Source organism: Symphodus melops, assembly GCF_947650265.1.
Source record: "Symphodus melops genome assembly, chromosome: 1".
Taxonomy (NCBI): Eukaryota; Metazoa; Chordata; class Actinopteri; order Labriformes; family Labridae; genus Symphodus; species Symphodus melops.
In genome coordinates, this window is record NC_136691.1 from 32,929,601 (window position 1) to 32,948,526 (window position 18,926).

Consider the following 18,926-nt stretch of genomic DNA (forward strand, 5'->3'; position numbering starts at 1 on the left):
CCACAGACATTAATAAAACAGTATCACATGTAACTACTCCGGTACAGCAGGTGGCGATATGCATTTTTAATTTGGGAGTGCAACCCGCCAAAAACACACACGCGCGCGCGAAGAAGAAGAAAAGGCGGAACCTGAGTCGTGGTTGGTGTTTGAGGCGGACTGTTTACAAAGTCGTACTAGCGGAAATTTGCCCTGACAGAGAAAAAGCAAAATGTGTTTAGTTGTGTAGTAAGTGTTTATCTTTTCAGCTGTAATTGTGCACGGTGGAAACCGAGTGTCCTTCAGCCGTTAGTGTGAAACCGATGATTAAAGGGAAGATGTTCGCGGGTCTTCCGGAGCTCGGGATCTCTAACGGAGAGGACCTGAAAGAAACTCTGACCAACTGCACTGAGCCTCTGAAAGCCATCGACCAGTTTCAGGTACTGCTCAGTTTGTCTTATATTCTGTTTCTATACCAGTCTGATGTACAGAGCAGCTTTAATGTGTATTATTATTATTATTATTATTATTAATTATAATAATAATAAATTATTATTACACTATTTTCATTATTATTATTGTTAAAGTGACCGCACACACTGAAGGGAGGGACTCACAAACAAAACAAAAATACATAAACTATACAGATCACATATAACTCTACAATTAATCAGGTCACATATAACTCTATACAATTAATCAGATCACATATAACTCTATACAATTAATCAGATCACATATAACTCTATACAATTAATCAGATCACATATAACTCTAAACAGTTTGTCAGATTACTGCAAGATTCAGAGAAATGGAAAAGTATTTTTAGTGTGGTAACTTTCTCTCAACTCATGAAACTCACAAAATGAAACTTTCGACTTAATGTTGAATGAACGAGATGCCTAGGGGCTTCAAACCCGCTCCTCAGTGTGCTTTGACCTTTTAAGGGTTTTTTTCTCTCAGCAAGCGAAGGTGATTAAAGCTTCTCAATAAATGCTGCACTATGTTGCTTGTGTTATTTGTGTAGTTTCTTGTTTTCTTGTAATATTTACACACAGGTTTACTCTCGTCTGTTATCTTCTCACCTCTTTCATTTTCTGTTTTGTTGAAGTCAAGACGTCTAAAAGACAGTGGTGGCTCTTCAGTTTGTAAACCTTTCTCTGCAGCTGCCGACGCTCACCGTGTTACTGAGATTCCTTCTTCAGAGGACCGATGTGAATCCTGACACCTTTGAATCGATGAATCTTTACATCCCTACTTATTTTACGACTGCTTGTGTGTTTGCAGATTTTGATTGGATGTAGAGGGGTTGGTTCATTTAAAGCACAGACTGGCTGAACTCTTATATTGAAGAAAAACGCTGTTATCTTTTTCTGTGAAGAGAGGTAGGGTATCCTCGAGGATCCACAATACGATATCATCACGACACTTGAGTCAAGATTCAGTATTAATGCAATGTAACTTTTTAAACTGCTTATAATGTCTACAAAGTTTAACTCAGTCAAGAAGTGTTGAAAACTGTTTTGTCGAATAAGAACTAAAAAAGAAAATCTATTCATCTCTTCTTTTTTTAGTTCTGTACAATATTTAAGATCATCGCCCAAAATACGATAAATATTTCTTATTCACCCGACCCGAGTCATTGCAAAGAAGAATTGACTCGACCTGCTTCATCTGGAGCTCCCCTCTTCTTTCTTGGGTTTCCTGCACTGAGCTGGACGGACACGATAATAAGAGAGAAACATGTCAGCGCCTGCAGGTGTCAAAGTGACAGACTTTAAGAATCACAGAATTTCCGATCCAGTTGTTCATCTGTGTTTTCTTAAGAAATCCCGCTGTGTGTTAGTGAATGAAAGCCTTCCTACGTGTGCTCCTTTGGCAGCCATGACACCCACACGACCTGATGTTTTCCCTTTGCATCAGGCCGTTGTATCACTAGAAGGATCCACTTGGCTGTTTGTTTTTCTGTGCGTCTTTAAAGAGATCCTGACTCTTTGACGTGTCACACATCCGCAGATGGAAAACGGGATCCTGCTGCCGACCCTCCAGTCCGCTCTCCCCTTCCTCGACCTCCACGGGACGCCTCGGCTGGAGTTCCATCAGTCCGTCTTCGACGAGCTCCGCGATAAACTGATGGAGCGAGTGGCCACCATCGCGGAGGGGAAAGAGGAGGACAGGTTTGTCATTGAGGGATACCTAAAGGGAAGACATGATGTTGGTCTTTGTTTCATTTCCTTCTTCCTCCTCCAGGTACGGGAAGCTGGAGGAGCTGCTGGAGAAGAGCTTTCCTCTCGTCAAAATGCCGTCCATCCAGCCGGTGGTGATGCAGGTGCTCAAACATCTCCCCAAGGCAAGTGTTGTCTCTTTGAATCACTAAAGAGTGAAAATCCAAATATACATGACCGCTAGTAATCGAGCTTTCTATCGATTAACGGAGGATTCTGATAAGAAATACTTTAATAGTCAATTTAAAAGACAATTATTTAAAAGAAAAAACAGCGTGAGTGACTCTCTCTGACTTTTTCAAATTGACTGCAGCGTTTTACATTCTGTGGTTATTTTCATCAGCCAAACTTAGCGGACTTGAGGATATCGTCGCTCAAAACTTTTCACCACGTCGATGTCACGTTAGCTACGTTCTTATCAGTGTCACTATTTATTTTTATTTTTTCATTCTGATCTTGCAAAAAAATCGGATGTAAGTGATCGATGAGCGGATTCACTTATCACCCCGTGTAATGTTTGTAAAAGCACAGAAACGTCGCACATTTCAACAACAAGGCAATTCAAAGTGTTTTACACAAGACATGAAAAGCATCACGACAGAGGAAGGAAAAGATACATTAAATAATCCAGTATTGATTATTCAGAACCACGTATAGGTTCTTAAAGTCGTGTTGGGTGTGTTTATAACGAACGATAAACCGTAAGTGATGAGCTCAGTGTGCACACATCATGTGACTGTTGAAGTCTTACACTGAGACACTGAGTCACCTCCTGGTCTGACTCCTGGGACGTCTCCCCGAGGATCCGAGTTCACAGTTTGATCTCATCTGTGTGGAGTCACAGCTCAGACCTCCGAGACACCCCCGCAGGATGCTCCACAGCCCAACTCTCAGCAATGTGCAAATACAAATACTCAAAAATCAGTGATTCACAATCACTATAAAAAGTTTTAAAAAATCACTGAAATTATTCAAACTTCAAATTTGTTGAAGTGAAAATAATTCAAATAAAATGAATTCAAAGGAGAATATAAAAGGCATTAAAAGTTACAGTGCAGAATAAAAGATTAAAAGCTTTATTCAAATAAAGACATAAGTCCAGATCTACAATCTCTCCAATGTTTCCAGTTACTGAAAGAATGGTTTCCACCCTTCACTGGACTAGAGTCTGAAGGAGAGGCAGCACTGTGTCATACCTCATTAAAACCTGCATAAAGGCTTTTTAGAAGCAGCTGACTCCTTCAGTCACTGTTTACTTCCATTTTTCATCCACGGTCATTTCAGCCTAAACGCTGTGATTTGTTGCTGTCTGGGATGAAAGATTGAAAGAGGAAGCTCGGGGAGCCAGGACTGTCATAAGGTGCTCATGTCCCCCCCCCCCCCCGTGCTCCCTCCTGCAGGTTCCAGAGAAGAAACTGAAGATGGTGATGGCCGACAAGGAGCTGTACAAGGTGTGTGCAGTGGAGGTGAAGAGGCAGATCTGGCAGGATAACCAGGCTCTGTTTGGGGACGAAGTGTCTCCGCTCCTCAAGCAGTACATCGTGGAGAAGGAAGCCGCTCTGTTCAGCAGCGACCTCTCCATCCTGCACAATTTCTTCAGCCCGTCTCCCAAAACACGACGCCAAGGAGAGGTGAGTCGCCGACTGCCCGCCGGATGTGTTCATGAACACTCGCAAGACGGAGATTTTGAGGGCGTGTGGCGAGGTGATCCTTGAGCTTCTGCTCTGACTGTAGGTGGTGCTAAAGCTGACGCAGATGATCGGGAAGAACGTGAAGCTGTACGACATGGTGCTGCAGTTTTTACGAACGCTCTTCCTGAGGACCAGGAACGTGCACTACTGCACGCTGAGAGCCGAGCTGCTGATGTCGCTCCATGACCTGGACATCAGTGAGATCTGCTCCGTGGACCCCTGTCACAAGGTGAGGACGCCAGCACTGATCATGTGACCTCTGAGGGGAGCGCCTGTGACTCACCGACTCTGAATCTGTCGTCTGCTTCCACAGTTCACTTGGTGTTTAGACGCCTGCATACGGGAGAAGTTTGTGGACGGCAAGCGAGCCAGAGAGCTGCAGGGTTTCCTGGACGGAGTGAAGAAAGGACAAGAGCAAGTCTTAGGGTAAAAAACTTTCCTCCATGACTCTTAACTCTGAGTTTCTGCTCCAGGCTCTGAGGCGTTTAGTGCCTCATCTGATGCTTCTTCTTCCGCACACGTTGGAACCATAAGCAGCTATCCGATTCTGTCAGACTGATGAAATAAGAAGAGAGGATGAATACATGTATGTAGTAGAAAAAAAAATTTCCCCGCTGCTACGTGCAAAGAGGATCGACTCGAGCGTGTTCTCGGTTTATTTTGTCAAACTTTGGTGCCTCATGTTCGTTTCTGACGTGACGACGACACACAGTTCAACTCTCAGGCGTCGTCCACGCGTAGCCGGGTTTTTGTAAAAACGAATATCCTGCCCCCTCCGCCTAGAGAAAAAAAAACCGTACGTACACACGACCTCGTTTTTAGAAAAAACTTCATCCACATGTAACCGCAGAAGTGCGTTTTTAAGCACATCCATTCTGTTTCCGAATGTAAACACGGATCACATATGTGACATAAGAACAGATTTTTTTGATGCTGTAAATCTGTAAATAAATATCTTTGTTTCGTGAGATACCCGGCTCCGTGTGGGTATCTTGAACGATGAGAAAACAGGATTTCAGCAGTTTAATCAGCACTCACAGCTTCATAACGTCATGGATAAAAAACCCCGGTGCAAATCACTTTGGTGTTTGGGCAAATCAAATGTATGGATTGTTCTGATAGGTGATGATGTCTAAAGACTGATCACAGTAAACTCAGCCGTGTTAAAGTGAACTTTTCAGGATGTTGGGACCGAACGTAAAAAAAAACATGTTTCTGAAGATGCGGAGTCCTCGTCGCTCTTTGAGGGTGGATGTGTGAGTGTGACCTGAAACCAGCACGTTAAAACCAGAGGCCACATGACGGGCAAAAAGAAGCTGTTTTTACACCATAGATAAAATGTTTACAGCCTGGTACAACAAATAAAGTAGCTCTGGTACGTTGTTATTATCATGGGCACACACTGAACGTGGGGGTCCATTGAAAGAGAAAACGATCTGTGTCATGTGTAGTTCGGCGTGTAGCTGATATGATTGACAGGTGGCGCTATGTGACAGTTTGTCAGGAGGCTTAAACGACCAGGCGATGAGTCAGTTACCATGGTGATCGAGCCACGTTAAAAGAGCACCAGCTTCATGACACTTTCCGACATGGCGTCATCATGGTGCCCCCCTCGTGACATTGAAGTGGGCGTGTGTTTCAGGGACCTGTCCATGATCCTGTGTGACCCGTTTGCTTGTAACACCCTGGTGCTGAGTATCGTGAGGAACCTGCAGGAGCTGCTGAGCCAGGACGGTTTACCCAGGGTGAGCATGCAGTGCACAGACAAACAGCTAACAGCAGGGGGCAGTGACGAGACAACATGCTCTGCAGAGGAGCAGAACCCCGAATAACGTGTCACCATTCATTTCTACAAGCACCACGCTTAACGAGATACAAGAATATGAAAGGGTGATAAGATGATACACAGGGAAATCAAAAGTCCCAGGCTCCCACACTTGGCTCATTTCTGATCCTAAATGACCTCAAATCAAAATCCTGCACACTGTCAACACCTCGACGTGTAGTGTCAGCGGCGTGTGTTCCTCTGCTCGCCGTCCGTTTTTAGGAGACAGTAACGTGACTCGAGGTGAATCTGAGCACGGCTGCGTTTACTGTCCTGCTGAAGCTTCAGCTTCAAAAAATAACTGAACTGAGCTTTCTGTAATGTTTGATACAAAAGAATTGATTTTCTAAATTTGAGATTGTTTGGCTTAAAAAGCCAAGTGTCGGGAAAGTGTCGAAGAATCAGACAGTCTGACGACTTCAATAACAACAAAAACACCTCAAACATAAAGAGACATGACTCAGCTAACATTTGTATGTAGACAGGAAAGGATCGGTTCATTATTGAAACAGACTCTTTAGTGTTACTGGAATCATTTAAAAATGTGATCATTTAATTTGATAGTTAATATTTCTACCTTGTTATCTTTATTTTATTTTAATTTGCTGAATCTCTCTGAGATGAGGATTTATTTTTAAATCGCTTTTTTTTCCTGTTGGGCTCAACAATGTGTAAATAAACTCAAACTATACCAAGAGTTCCCTCACACACGCTCATCGTATGGAGCGACTCTAAGAGAGTTGTTGTGTTTGTGAGCAGGACAGTTCGGACCTGATGCTGCTGCTGAGGATGCTCTCCCTGGGTCAGGGAGCGTGGGACATGATTGACAGCCAGGTCTTCAAAGAGCCTCGTTTGGTAAGTGTCTCCGCCCCTTTAAATCACCTTCCTGCTCCTCGGCAGACGCTCGATGAAGAGCAACCTGTGCGTGCGTTTTAGGATCTGGAGGTGGTGACGCGCTTCCTGCCCGCCATGATGTCGGTGGTCGTGGATGATCACACCTTCACCGTTGAGCAGAAGCTTCCCAGTGAGGAGAAGAGTTCGCAGACGTACCCCGCCACCCTGCCGGACGCCTTCAACAAGTAAACAAAGCTCTGCAAGGAGAGAGAGAGAGAGAGAGAGAGAGGCTGAATATATTCTCATCAGCAGCACATGCGTGATCTCTCACTTTATGCATCCACGTTGACTGTTTAATCAGCTCAGTTTAACCTGTTCATTCATGAACTATTCTCTTCACATTTCCTCACAGAAGAAGCAGATAATCAGATTTTAAAAACAAGCAACGCTTTCTCAACCAGCCTGTGCACAGTGTCCCTTTATGATGAACATGCTTTGCTCTGCTGTGTCCATTCATTTTGGATTCAGGACAAATGTGCAGCTAACACAGGCACTGTTTTGTTTCTTTTTCTTTCAAAGAATAGATTAAAAAAAATGGAACAATTTTAATCCCACATCACGTATTTTTCACACATCGTGCAGGCCGAGTTGGCTGTTTCTAATCTCACATCCTAAACGGTAAAAGGCTCACAACCCTATGGTGCCATGTTTTACACCAGCTGTCAGTGAAAGGACTCAGCCTCACGTTCTAAAGCCAGCAGCTTTTAGTGAATTATTAAAAAAAAAAAATAGTGTTTCAGTCAAAATTAAAAAAAAATGTTTTGAACATTTTTGAAATGAATGAATCCTTCAGTGCAGGGGTCCAACTAAGAAGCTATAAAAGAGCTCAGAGGCCTTCCGAGGGGTTTGCATTAAAAGCCTTTAATACATCAGGGCTGCATAATAATAATAATAATAACCATACAGGTCCTGATGTGCATGTTTCTCCTCCTCCTCCTCCTCAGGTACCTGCAGGAGAACAGGGTGGCCTGTGAGATGGGTCTGTACTACGTCCTCCACATTGCCAAACAGAGGAACAAGAACGCCTTACAGAGGCTGCTGCCCGCCCTCGGTGAGTAAGGCGCCCTTTCTGTGGAGGAAGTACAAGCTCACCACACTCGGCCATCGGTTTCCCTCACCACACATTACATGCAATCAGCAACCTCCAATGAAAAATAAAGACAAAGACGTGAAAAAAAACTGCAGTTCATCAAGTGTCCACTTGAGGCTGAGTCACAAACTCACTACAGCCTGGTACAAAAAAAACTATTAGTCTGATTAGTTCTAATCCTCATGGTCCTCCACACTGTACTGTGGGTGAATATTATATTATTATATTAACATCTGTTTTGATTATGTGAGTAATACCTGTTCTCCATAGTTAGGCTCATGATTGAGCTGACTGAGAAGTGGAAGTGATGGAACAGGATTTCTCGAGGCTCTCGGCCTGTTGTGAGGCTGAAACAGGATCTCCAGCACGGCGGCTGCTGCTGATGAGCCTCCAGAGTCCCACTGAGGAACAGGCAGATTCATCCATTAATATTTATAGTCTGCGGTTACATCAGGCGTGGGGAAAATGCACGGGCCGCAGGGAGCGTGGTGTGGGAGATCACAGTTTGCATCCTTCACACAAACGTTGAACACATTCATTGAGTGTCTGAGGCAGAGCCAGGGTTTATTTGAACCCTTCGTCGGACAACTGACTATTTTTTGGGTCATTTCCGTACACAACACTTATGGCCACCCTTCTGTACCTCAGTAAGGTTGAGAAGTATGTGATCCTCACTCAGCCAATCAGAAGAGGTCACTCTACCACTGATCCTGCTATTGTACCAAATATGGTAACTTTGTCAATGTTTGTCAATTATTTTTCTACATGAAATTAAAAAAAAAATTGAAAAATATTTTAACAGAAATAAAGTTCTGTTATGTCTCCGAACAACCCTCTGAGGTTGAATCTTTGAATTTCACATTATTTCAATGATTGCCCTATAGAGGGTTAAATTGATTAAAGATATGACGTCATTCTGAATTAAAATCCCAATATAGACGCTTTTTCATATTTAAATAAATGTTATTCCAATTTGTTCAGGTCAACATGATGAAGTTCTGTCAGAGATTAGCTCAGTCCCTTTTTAATTGGATGAAACAACGTCAATAGCTGAATCCATTTCGCTGGCGATGTCAGATATTCTCTTCTCATCGGTTGTGCAGATCATAGTATTATAGAGTTTCCGCCTGTGCTGAGAAAACCTCCGCACAGAAGTAGATTTAATAGAGCTGAACACACCCATGTAAAGGCTGTGAGAGTCAGAGATGTACCTTCTGCTCCCTCACAGTGGAGACGTACAACGACATGGCGTTTGGGGACATCTTCCTGCACCTGCTGACCGGACACCTGACGCTGCTCTCTGACGAGTTCGGATCAGAAGAGTTCTGCTCTGTTGTCTTCGACGGCTTCCTTCTGACCTCTTATTCCAGGTGGGCTGAATGTGTTTTTGTATGGCTTCACATTTAAAGGGATACTTCAGCCATTTACATGAAGCTTTGTATCATTAGAAACATGGTAGTAGTGTTGAATGCTCGTGAATCCAGCCCTCATTTTGCCCTGAGATGAGAAAAATATGTTTTTCCTTTGCCAGAAAGTTTTCTTTACCGGACACAAAAGTAGTCGTATTGCGTCACGTAACCCTAAGACAACTTTCAGGCAAAGAAAATGTTTTTTTCCTCGTTTCAGGGCAAAATGAGGGCTGGATTCACAACCATACTAACCCTACACTTCTATGTTTCCAATGATACAAAGCTTAATGCTAATGGCTGAATTATCCCTTTAAGTCAGTATGAGACCCCAGAGTGTGAAGAACAAAGCAGTCTGAGCTGGAGTGTTCTCGTCAGGAAAAAAAAGTGATTTTCCTGACTCTTTATGTTCCCGTCTGAATATGTTTCAGTAAAGAGAATGTCCACCGACACGCCCTCCGCATGCTGCTCCACCTACACCACAAAGTGCTGCCCTCCTACATGGAAACGATGCTGAAAACCCTCGAACCTCCAAAACAGGTCGGCTTCATTTCTACTCTGTGTGCTTTAAAAGAAGGCTGCGCTCGCTGTGATTGGTTGAATCAAGAAGAAGAAATAAGTCGCTCTGCGTGCATGTCTGGACCGAGCGTTCAAGCTGGACAAAGAACCTTTATATTTCTTACATGTTCTGATATCATGATATCACAGTCAGTAACCTGCCACAGGATCACGGTTCAGTCAGCTCAACATTTTGAAACCGTCACGAGCTGCATGCTGCCACGCCAATGAGTCTGATGTTTCTGCAATGAGCCCCCATTGTTATTTATAAATATCTGCACAGCCTGCAGGGAGACGTCGCCCTGCTGAGAAACTATGACTCCACATCACAGAGAAGCTCATGTGTATGGACCAATGTAATCCATCTATTTGTCTAATGCAGCACAATTATTTCCCATCATTCACCAAACACAGGAGTAATGTGATCAAGATGATCAGCACCTCAGTGGTGAGGGGTCATTCGTGGTATTGACAGTTTTCTCATCACTTTGGGTTCAGCTATTGGAGGTTTGTCTTGTGAAGCATGAAGACAAACGTCAGGAAAGAGCGAGCTTCGCTTCCCTCAGAGGACTGAAGTCTGGAAATGATCACATGCATGATGCCCTGGATGTTTCTAATTTTAGTTAATAGCAACAATGAGGTTTAAGGCAGGGTCGAGCATGATGTTGAAGGTATCGCTCTCTCTGTGCTACATCTGCACTCGGCCCCTCCCCTCTGTGCTCCCTCTGTAGCCACGCCCCTTTAATTACATGCTCTAGCGCCATTGATCCAGAAGTGGCTTTCAGCTCATGCTTTGAGTGTGGCCTCGTGCATGCATGGTGTAGAGAACGAGCAGGGAGACGAAGACGCCTGATTGGTTTATAAAACGTGCAGCGAGTGCCGACATTGGTCAAAGTTTTTACGAGTTTAAAACGGCTACAGATGACAGATTTTTTTTTCGTTCCTTTTTTTTAGAGCACATGAGTTAATAATTAGTGTCAAGACTTAAAGACAATTTTAACCAAAATCGTATCTTAAGAAAATGAAAATGACCAAACCGAGGTTTAACGTGTCACAGAGTATCAACATCATTTCAGGGACACATTGTCAAATGTTGAGTTAATTAGAGTCTGGATGAATGTGCGAGGGATGAGTATGATCATCATTTGTGGTTGACGTTTTTATTCACGTCACATTTCACTCCTCCCTCTGCGGCAGTTGTTTTAGTTTAGCGCTGTATGCACGGTGTCAGCCATGACCAGCAGAAGTGACGAAGTGCTTTGACTAAGAGGACGGGGATAACATGTCATAGCCATCAGAGTTTGGTTGACCACATGCACTCAAAGCACAAAGGAAAACCTCTGGCAGCCTCAAATCAAGTGTGATGATAGCAGAGCAGAGAAGATCAGCCTGATCCTGACTGACAGCTCTGTGTTACTGAGCGCTGATTTGAATGCAGCATGTCGAGAAAAAGTTCTCACCGCACACTCTACACTCAAAAAAAAAAATAAAACAACAGAAGTGAGAAGTGAGACCTGTTAAGAATCTGAGACTATAAGCACAATCTGAATCCCAATCCTTAAAGTCCAGTGTGTAAACAAGCTGAGAGATAGAGCACTTTAAAAATCCTGTGTGCTGTACTGACTCTGATTCTGTGCTTGTGTCCCCGGTGACCACAGAGCGGCGAGCCGGTGAAGGAGCTGTACACCCAGCTGACGGAGAAGCTCGAGGCCCAAAAGAAGAGCCCTCCAGCCCCGGAAGAAACCCCCTCCCTTGATCTGGGTCTGCATCCAGTCACCGTCCCCACCACCGCCTCCACCCCGACCACGCCTCTCTGAGACGTCAGCAGTGACTGAGTGTAAATACAGCCAACAGTTGGCTCGTGCATTTCTCCAAACAAAAAAAAAAAAGAAGGTTTTTTTGTACTGTACGTTTCATTGTATGAACCGGTTTGTTTTTCTACATCATGTCTTCAGATGTTCCTCTTTGAGAAGATCTGACTGTGTAGACCTGCAGCCATCTAGATTTGTTCCTGAACCTCTGCATTGAATAATCTCACAGTGTTCTTTTTGAGTTGTCAGGAGTTCCACAGAACTGTAAATAAATGCTTATTCAGACGAAGCAAAAAGTGGTGTCGCTGTGTTTCATAATAAAAATGTCAAGACGCGGATCACTTCTGAAACAACACTTCATCATTGTCTCTGTTTACACTGTGTCCCGTGCGCCTGTAAACGTCTGTCTTCTACAGACCACACTGGGCTACACCTCTTGCAGCTACACGGTCAGAGAGTGTGAAACAGAAACAGGCAGTCTGTGTTTTACTGGGCTCAGCATTCGCTGCACGACAACTTCAACACTGCTGGTAGGAATCATTTCTCTAAGTCTCCTCCACGGTCCACTTATACTTTACATTCAATAACATTATAGCTGAGATACACCTCCGATAAGTTAGCAAACCTCAAATATTTAGGCGTTAAAAAAGAAATTATTATATTCTGAGTGTTTCTCACATAACGATTGTCCAGATGTGGCTCATGCTAGTTTATTGAGACTTATTTGGGCTTTTAGTAAATAATACAAACAATCCAAGAGGATGGTACCATTATATAGATTTTCTTTTTTTAACCTCCTGACAAATGCAGGAGACAGCTGATTAAATCAGTTTGTGAAAATAATGTGAAATAGGTAGAATAACACTTAAGATTTTTATGATTGCCTGCTCTTTTGCCTTTTTGTTTGAGATGTTTATTTTCCTGTGATTATTTCACTTAGTTTAATTAGTGTTAGTCATGCTTTTTCTGTCCATTCCTTTACGTGCATGTTTAAAAAAGAAAAGTCACTGAAGAGACAGGAGTTCAGACACTAAGGGGTGGGGGGACTTTTTGGGGTGGATGGGTGGGGGGCAAGCTGTAAGGGCATATATGTAGTTGTATATTTGAACACTAGTTGACTCACTCAACTGTACAATTTAATGTCATTAAAAAACATGTTAAAAAATGAACAGTTAAGCTGAAATTCCACTTGTTAATCAGCTAAAACATTCTGTAAAAGATTGGCTGCCGATTCTGTGGTGAACACTTGAGCTGTGTGTTTAAGTGGCAGGAAACCTCACTAAACCTTAGTGAGAAATGCACGTTTCTAAATTCATGCCCAGTATATGAAACCAACACTACTTCTCTAAACTCCACAAAGTTCCTCCACAAAAACTAGTTTCAACTTTCAAGTCTTATAAAGGCGTTAATATTAGATAACTTGTGAGGGTATCAGTATGGGTGGGAAAGTAACACCTGATGATGTCATAGGGGTGATATCACTGTCACCATCAGGAAATAACAATTCTAAGAAAGAAACCCGTGTGACAGTTTTTAGGAGGGTGGCGTTTCAAAGATAAAGCCAAGCTATGGGTGGATGGGTCTGTTTAACTTACTAAACTGTAAAAACCAAATGTTAATCTTGCACTGTGTAAAATATGAACAAGCTCTCGAGAGCAGAGCCGAGTTTGAAGCCCAACGATGGCAGCCACCTTTTTGGCAAAATGGCAACCTGCTGAATGGTTGACCTAGCAACAGGCAAAAAAAAGAGCTAAGGCTGGCTTTAAGCCTCCTGGCCAAGAATTCACTTCTTTCAGTCAACTAAGCCCCGCCCCTAATTAGGCATGACTCTTGATGAATCCCACCGTACAGCATGTGCCGACACAGAGGTGAGCTATGATGAACAAAGTCATCGTTTGTACAGTCAAAATGAACACATTAACATGGACGGTACACTGAGCTCTTCAGTAACCCGCATGGGTCAATGGGGCGGCATGGATAAAAGTGAAGGTCCATCACTGTTCGTATAGGATAGCCCGGGCAGCTTGATAAAGTCATTATTGTTGTATACCTACTTAATCTGGAAACCAAAATTAATTTTGATCATGCTTCTTTTATGACCGTAATAAACAGCAAAAGAAGTCAATAATTGTCACACCTCCGTTCTTTCTTTTCCATGCTCTCATTGCAGCCTTAATGTACGGTGGAAACTTTCATACCAGCAACACAGGAACAGCATTAAGTATTTCAAATCCTGCTGGAAGGTGTAGACATCATATGCTGACAGTGATGGGGACGGCCTTTCCTTTAATGCTTCGCCAGCCCGCTCGGCTCTCTGAGCCAGCCTCAAGTGGACCCTCGTGGTACTGCAGGGGGTTTTGCACTTCCACATTGGCTTTATCAGTCAAGAGTAGATGCTGCCACTTGGTTAAAACTAAAGGGAAGTTCAAAACTGATGGTCACTTCCAAGCTCCTGTAAGCAACTTGTAGTTCATGTCAGTTTCGGGCCAAAGTTGAATAAAGATGTGTGTCTTATACATATGAACACATCCAGTTACAAGAGTGTTTCTGACGTGAGCTGAAGAGTCTCATATTGACAACACCACAACACAGTTAGATGCATAGTTGATTGTATACAAGCCACAGAGACTCTGTGACTGCTTAAAATAAACTGTACATGATGTGAACCATATCTTACGTACCTTTACAGTCTTGGTAGCCGTTAATGCACACACTTTTTAAAGGGCATTTCTCCCCTAATCTAAAGAATACTTTCTTATTTTCTCAGGGTCCGTTTTTTACACTAACAACCTCTTACAACGAAACACTTCATCTGACTTTATTTGTATCAAAGCTTTTTATTAAGGTTTGTGTAACTTAGTTTTCCTCAAGCAGATATTTACTAACAGTCTGAATGTAGATATTTCTAAAACCATTAAATATTTAGTGAGAATAAATATAGATATGAGGCTTTCTGTAGTTTACATCTCACTTTAAGTAAGTGATTCAAAAGCATGTAATTCCGGACTATAAGCCGCTACTTTTTTCTCACACTTCGAGCACTGCGGCTTCTACTCCGGTGCGTCTTATTTATGGATTTTTTTATGGGGGACAATGAGCTTCTGCCGCAAAAACATTTGACTTCGTCACGTCGGATCTTAATATCAGTCATTTTGCGCTTCATGCACGCACCCTCATCATGGAAAACACACGGAGAAATACATATGAGGCAGCTTTCAAGTTAAAGGCGATCGACCTGGCTGTCAAAGAAGCTAACAGAGCTGCTGCACGTTAAGATGACACTGACAGCGACAACAGAGACTGAGGAAGTGAGTAATGAAGTCATTCTGAGGCAGTGAATGGATGGACTTTTTCTTGTGAAATATATTACGGTCATCTTTTTCATCAGCCGTGTTACAGACACCGTCGGCTAGGCTTCGTATTGTAACGGTTCATGTTGTAAAGTCAGTAGTTGATAATGTGTTCATAATTCCGATTATGTGGAGAGTCAGTGAATGCACCAGCGAGGACGTGTTGAGTGGCTGTATGAGAGAACGCTGGGGGAGAGAGTTGGATTGTTACGGCAAGTTATGTGTTGCTCTCTGCTGTAAACGGCGTGGTCACGGCCGACAGTGATCGGGTTATTAAAAGTTATTATTTGAACGCTCTCGTCGTCCTTTAACGTCCGTACGGACGCTACAGTATTTGCGGATGTTACCGGTAGCCTACGTCTGTGTAAATAGCTCTTGTTATAGCGTGGACACCTGCGGCTTATAATCAAGTGCGGCTTATATATGTACAAATACATTTATTTACTTATTTTTAGCCGGTGCGGCTTATATCCAGGTGCGCTCAATAGTACGGAATTTACGGTATTTACAGATGTATAGAGAAAGCGTCAGAACAGGAAGTTGATTCATGAACCAGCAGGATGTGGTTATTCAAATTACAGTGAACAACATGCATCCGTTTTGTGTTGATCAGTAAACATTGGATCAAGCTGGCATACTGATGGTTTGATGTATTATATATTAATTACACTTGAGGTGTATCACCTCGTTTTCAAGGGGTCCCAGAACATATTTACAAAGACATAAGTACAACATAATAATATAAGGACAAAACACAACACACTACAGACAAAACAAGCAACGTAATACATGCAACAGAGAACAGATACAACATTAAAACTACAACCACAACAACAACAGGTACAGCTCTGGACTGGACACGTTAGAGGAGAGAGGTTCAGTAAATACACAGAGAAACAGTGCTGACATTATTGAAAGCATACACACTCATTTTAAAGAGGAGAAAAAGTGTTTTTAAATAAATGAAATGATGACAAGGAGCGAAACTCAGTCCATCAGAAGGAACACAAAACATAAACGTTTTTTTACCGACTTCCTTTGAAACAGTGAACTGTGAAGAGAGACCAAGAATAACTTGTGCTGCTACAAATGTCCTTGTGTTCATTCCTTGTGCAGTATTTATTTACTCAGAAAGGCAAACTATAGAGGCAATTTAATTATAGAAAGAGATTTTTTTTTTTTTTTTTTTTTTTTTTTTAAACCCTGTATTTACAAAGTACTGCAAGTCTACTCCAATTGGAAAGTGATGAGAATGCTGTTGTGTTAAATAAGAATTCACACAATTCATTTAGCAGACACTTTTATCTAATTCAACGCACATCAGAGAGTTAGATCAACACAAGTGAGGATGTACAAAGAAGTCAGTAAGTGTAAACAAACAGCTTTGAGTCTCATCGGACACACAGGTGCTGACAGGAAGTACACAGACGTAAAGTGAAATATCGACAGCTGTTTATTATCAAACAGAACGATCATCATTAACATCAGTAAGTGTGTAGGTGTTCATGAAAAAGCTGGGCCTAAAGCTTCTTTTCCTAAAGGGACTCTGTAGATGGAATGGAGTTTGTTAGTCTGTGTCACCACCGGGGGGCGACAGATTGAGACTTGGGGCCCTGTTGTGAAGGTTGGCTCAGACACCTTTCATTGGCAGTGTGTATATGTGTGTTTTATATTTGATTTGAGCAGTAACTGGGAGCCTGTAATAAAGGCCTACATATAACAGACACACTAAACGGTCACTTTGGTGTCTTTTTATATGTATGCCTAAAGGATGTTTTTGTTTTGGTGACTCTTGTATTTTGGGAACTTATACGTCTTTGTTATGCATTAACCATGACACTAAAGCAATGAATCCCAACTTCCCCTCAATGTCATAAAAATTAGCAATACAGTGTCAGACCTCTCCAAGTTGATCAGACTCATGTATACTTACACTACTGCTAACTAATGCCAACAGTCCTTGCACAGTTTCACCATGCTGCCTCTCCAGGGGACATTTGTTTTTCTGTTGTTGTACTAAGTTGGAGGACTGTAGATCACGTTGCTTCTGTTTTGATGTTGTTATTTTTGTCACCACAGACTAACCTTTAGTAAAGGGCCATGAGTTTCACAGAACTAAGAAGACAAAAAAGAGAAAACAGCAGTAAACTAGAATAGGTTGGTTACACATTCCCACCTAACAGATGTGGATCTTCTCAATATTTAAAGAGAGAATACATTTCACTGGTGAGTCATTTGGACTGGTTAGGCCAATGAAGACCTCAGGAGAGCACACAGGGAATTGTTTGAAAGAGATCTAGTGCTATTGAATAGAATGCAACAACTTTTTTGCTTTTTTCCCCACAGGTGTCAGAAACCAGAATATCTTTGAGAAAATGGAGCCTTACCTGGTTTCCTCTCAGCATGGGAACAGCAGTAATGACTCAGAATCTTGTCTTAGCGAGAGCCAGCATGTGTCCATCCCCTGCCTCATGTGCCTGGTCGTCCTCCTCGGCTTCCTCCTCAACACCTTCAGCCTCTGGGTCTTCTGCTGTCGGATGCCCAGCTGGACCTCCGGGACCACCTTGCAGTTCCACCTGGCCCTCAGTGACGCCATCGCCACCCCTGTAACTCCCATGATGGCGGTGTACTTTGCGATGGGCAACAATTGGCCCTTTGGTCGCTTCCTGTGCCAAGTTAAGATTGCCCTCATAAGCTCTCATGTCTACGGCACCACCATGTTCCTCACGCTCATCAGCCTCCATCGATATGCAGTTGTGGTGCGACACAACAAAAGCTCCTGCATTAAGCAGAAGCAGTTTGTCCGTAAGCTGTGTGCAGGAGTGTGGTCTGTGCTTCTCGTCCAGTCTCTCATCTACGCTTTCATGCTTCCTCTGAGTGAAGACAGCGCCAACAATCAATGCCTTTCCATCCACCAGAAGAACCTGGCACACTCCTATTTTGTCATTAACTTCATCCTCTTCGTCTTTGGCTTTCTCCTCCCTTTCCTTGTGTCGGCTGTTTGCTATGGCCGACTGGCGAACACCTTAACTCGCCTCAACATCAGCACAGCCAAAGGTCTGAGAGTGAAGGAGAAATCCCAGAGGATGATCGGCATGTGTCTGCTTATATTTGGCCTGTGCTTCCTGCCTCTGAACGTGCTACGAACCACTGGGGTGGTTCTACAGAAATACTTCCCACAACATCGCTGTGTTCTCCTGAAGGTCGAGACAGCATATTACGCATCCTGGATTTTAACAGGAGTGAACAGCTGCCTGGATCCACTATTGTACTGTTTTGGCTCACAACATTTTCGTGATGCATGCCGGTCTTTAAGGATTGGACAGAGAGACAGCCCCAACAGGAGTGATTCAGACAATACTCAAAATCAGTAGCATTTAAATGAACACTTAAGGGCTATGCTGTGTGTCTCTTCCCTAACACATTAGATTAAACTCTGCTTCTGTCTCCAGCTCTGTTTTTATAAGAAGAGCTTCAGAAATGTGCTGTCTTCTTACGATTTAAAAGCAAAGACTGATAACACTGTGAGATTAATGGGAATCTACATTTAGCTGCAGGTTGGTGTAAAGGATGCGCGTGCACTTTGCCGAGAGGCACGCGGAGAGCACCAAGTCAGTCGGAGGCAGGAGAGAAAAAAAAAAGAGACGCAATGATTGACAGCGCGAAGCATCACCATCTGACCAATCAGCGGCCAGATGGGCCGACAGGCAGTTTTTTGCAGGTAGAGAGTAAAGAGAGAGAGAGATAGCTTCCAAACGTCATTACGATTCAGGAACTAGCAAAAGAAAGAAAAAGTCCAAACAAGAAGAGGCTCGTGCTTCACTTGAAGGTGGGTATGTTGTTGAAATAAAAAACAAAAAACTTAGTGGCATATAAATATAAACATAAACTGCTGGCATGTCTGCTCGTGCTAATCATGAGACAGAAGAGATGATAATTGTGTTGAGATGTGGACTGGAGATTACATTTTCAAGCAGCCCTGATGACCATTTATTCAATGTCTTGACTGAATATTTTCAGCTTTATTGAAAAAAATGAGTTTTTAAATTGACCAGTTGGTTGTCATATGTTGACTCAGGTTTATACCCTATCAATCT

The 18,926-nt window shown here is 42.8% G+C and overlaps 2 protein-coding genes across 2 annotated transcripts; both read left to right on the plus strand.

Annotated features, from left to right (window-relative positions):
- The first annotated feature begins 118 nt into the window (after positions 1-118).
- On the plus strand, positions 119-11,560 carry nelfb (negative elongation factor complex member B). Its single transcript, XM_079371792.1, has 13 exons — positions 119-419; positions 1,996-2,156; positions 2,230-2,329; positions 3,605-3,835; positions 3,939-4,124; positions 4,209-4,321; positions 5,538-5,640; positions 6,480-6,575; positions 6,657-6,799; positions 7,559-7,665; positions 8,933-9,074; positions 9,542-9,650; positions 11,327-11,560. The coding sequence occupies exons 1-13, from the start codon at positions 303-305 to the stop codon at positions 11,483-11,485; spliced, it is 1,767 nt and encodes a 588-aa protein (XP_079227918.1). The 5' UTR covers positions 119-302; the 3' UTR covers positions 11,486-11,560.
- Positions 11,561-17,204: 5,644 nt separating this feature from the next.
- LOC306826750 (P2Y purinoceptor 2-like) lies at positions 17,205-18,203 on the plus strand (the record flags this gene model as incomplete). The annotated part of the gene is made up of 1 exon (XM_079348263.1): positions 17,205-18,203. One exon carries the CDS (start codon positions 17,205-17,207, stop codon positions 18,201-18,203), a length of 999 nt encoding a protein of 332 aa, XP_079204389.1.
- Between the last annotated feature and the right edge of the window lie 723 nt (positions 18,204-18,926).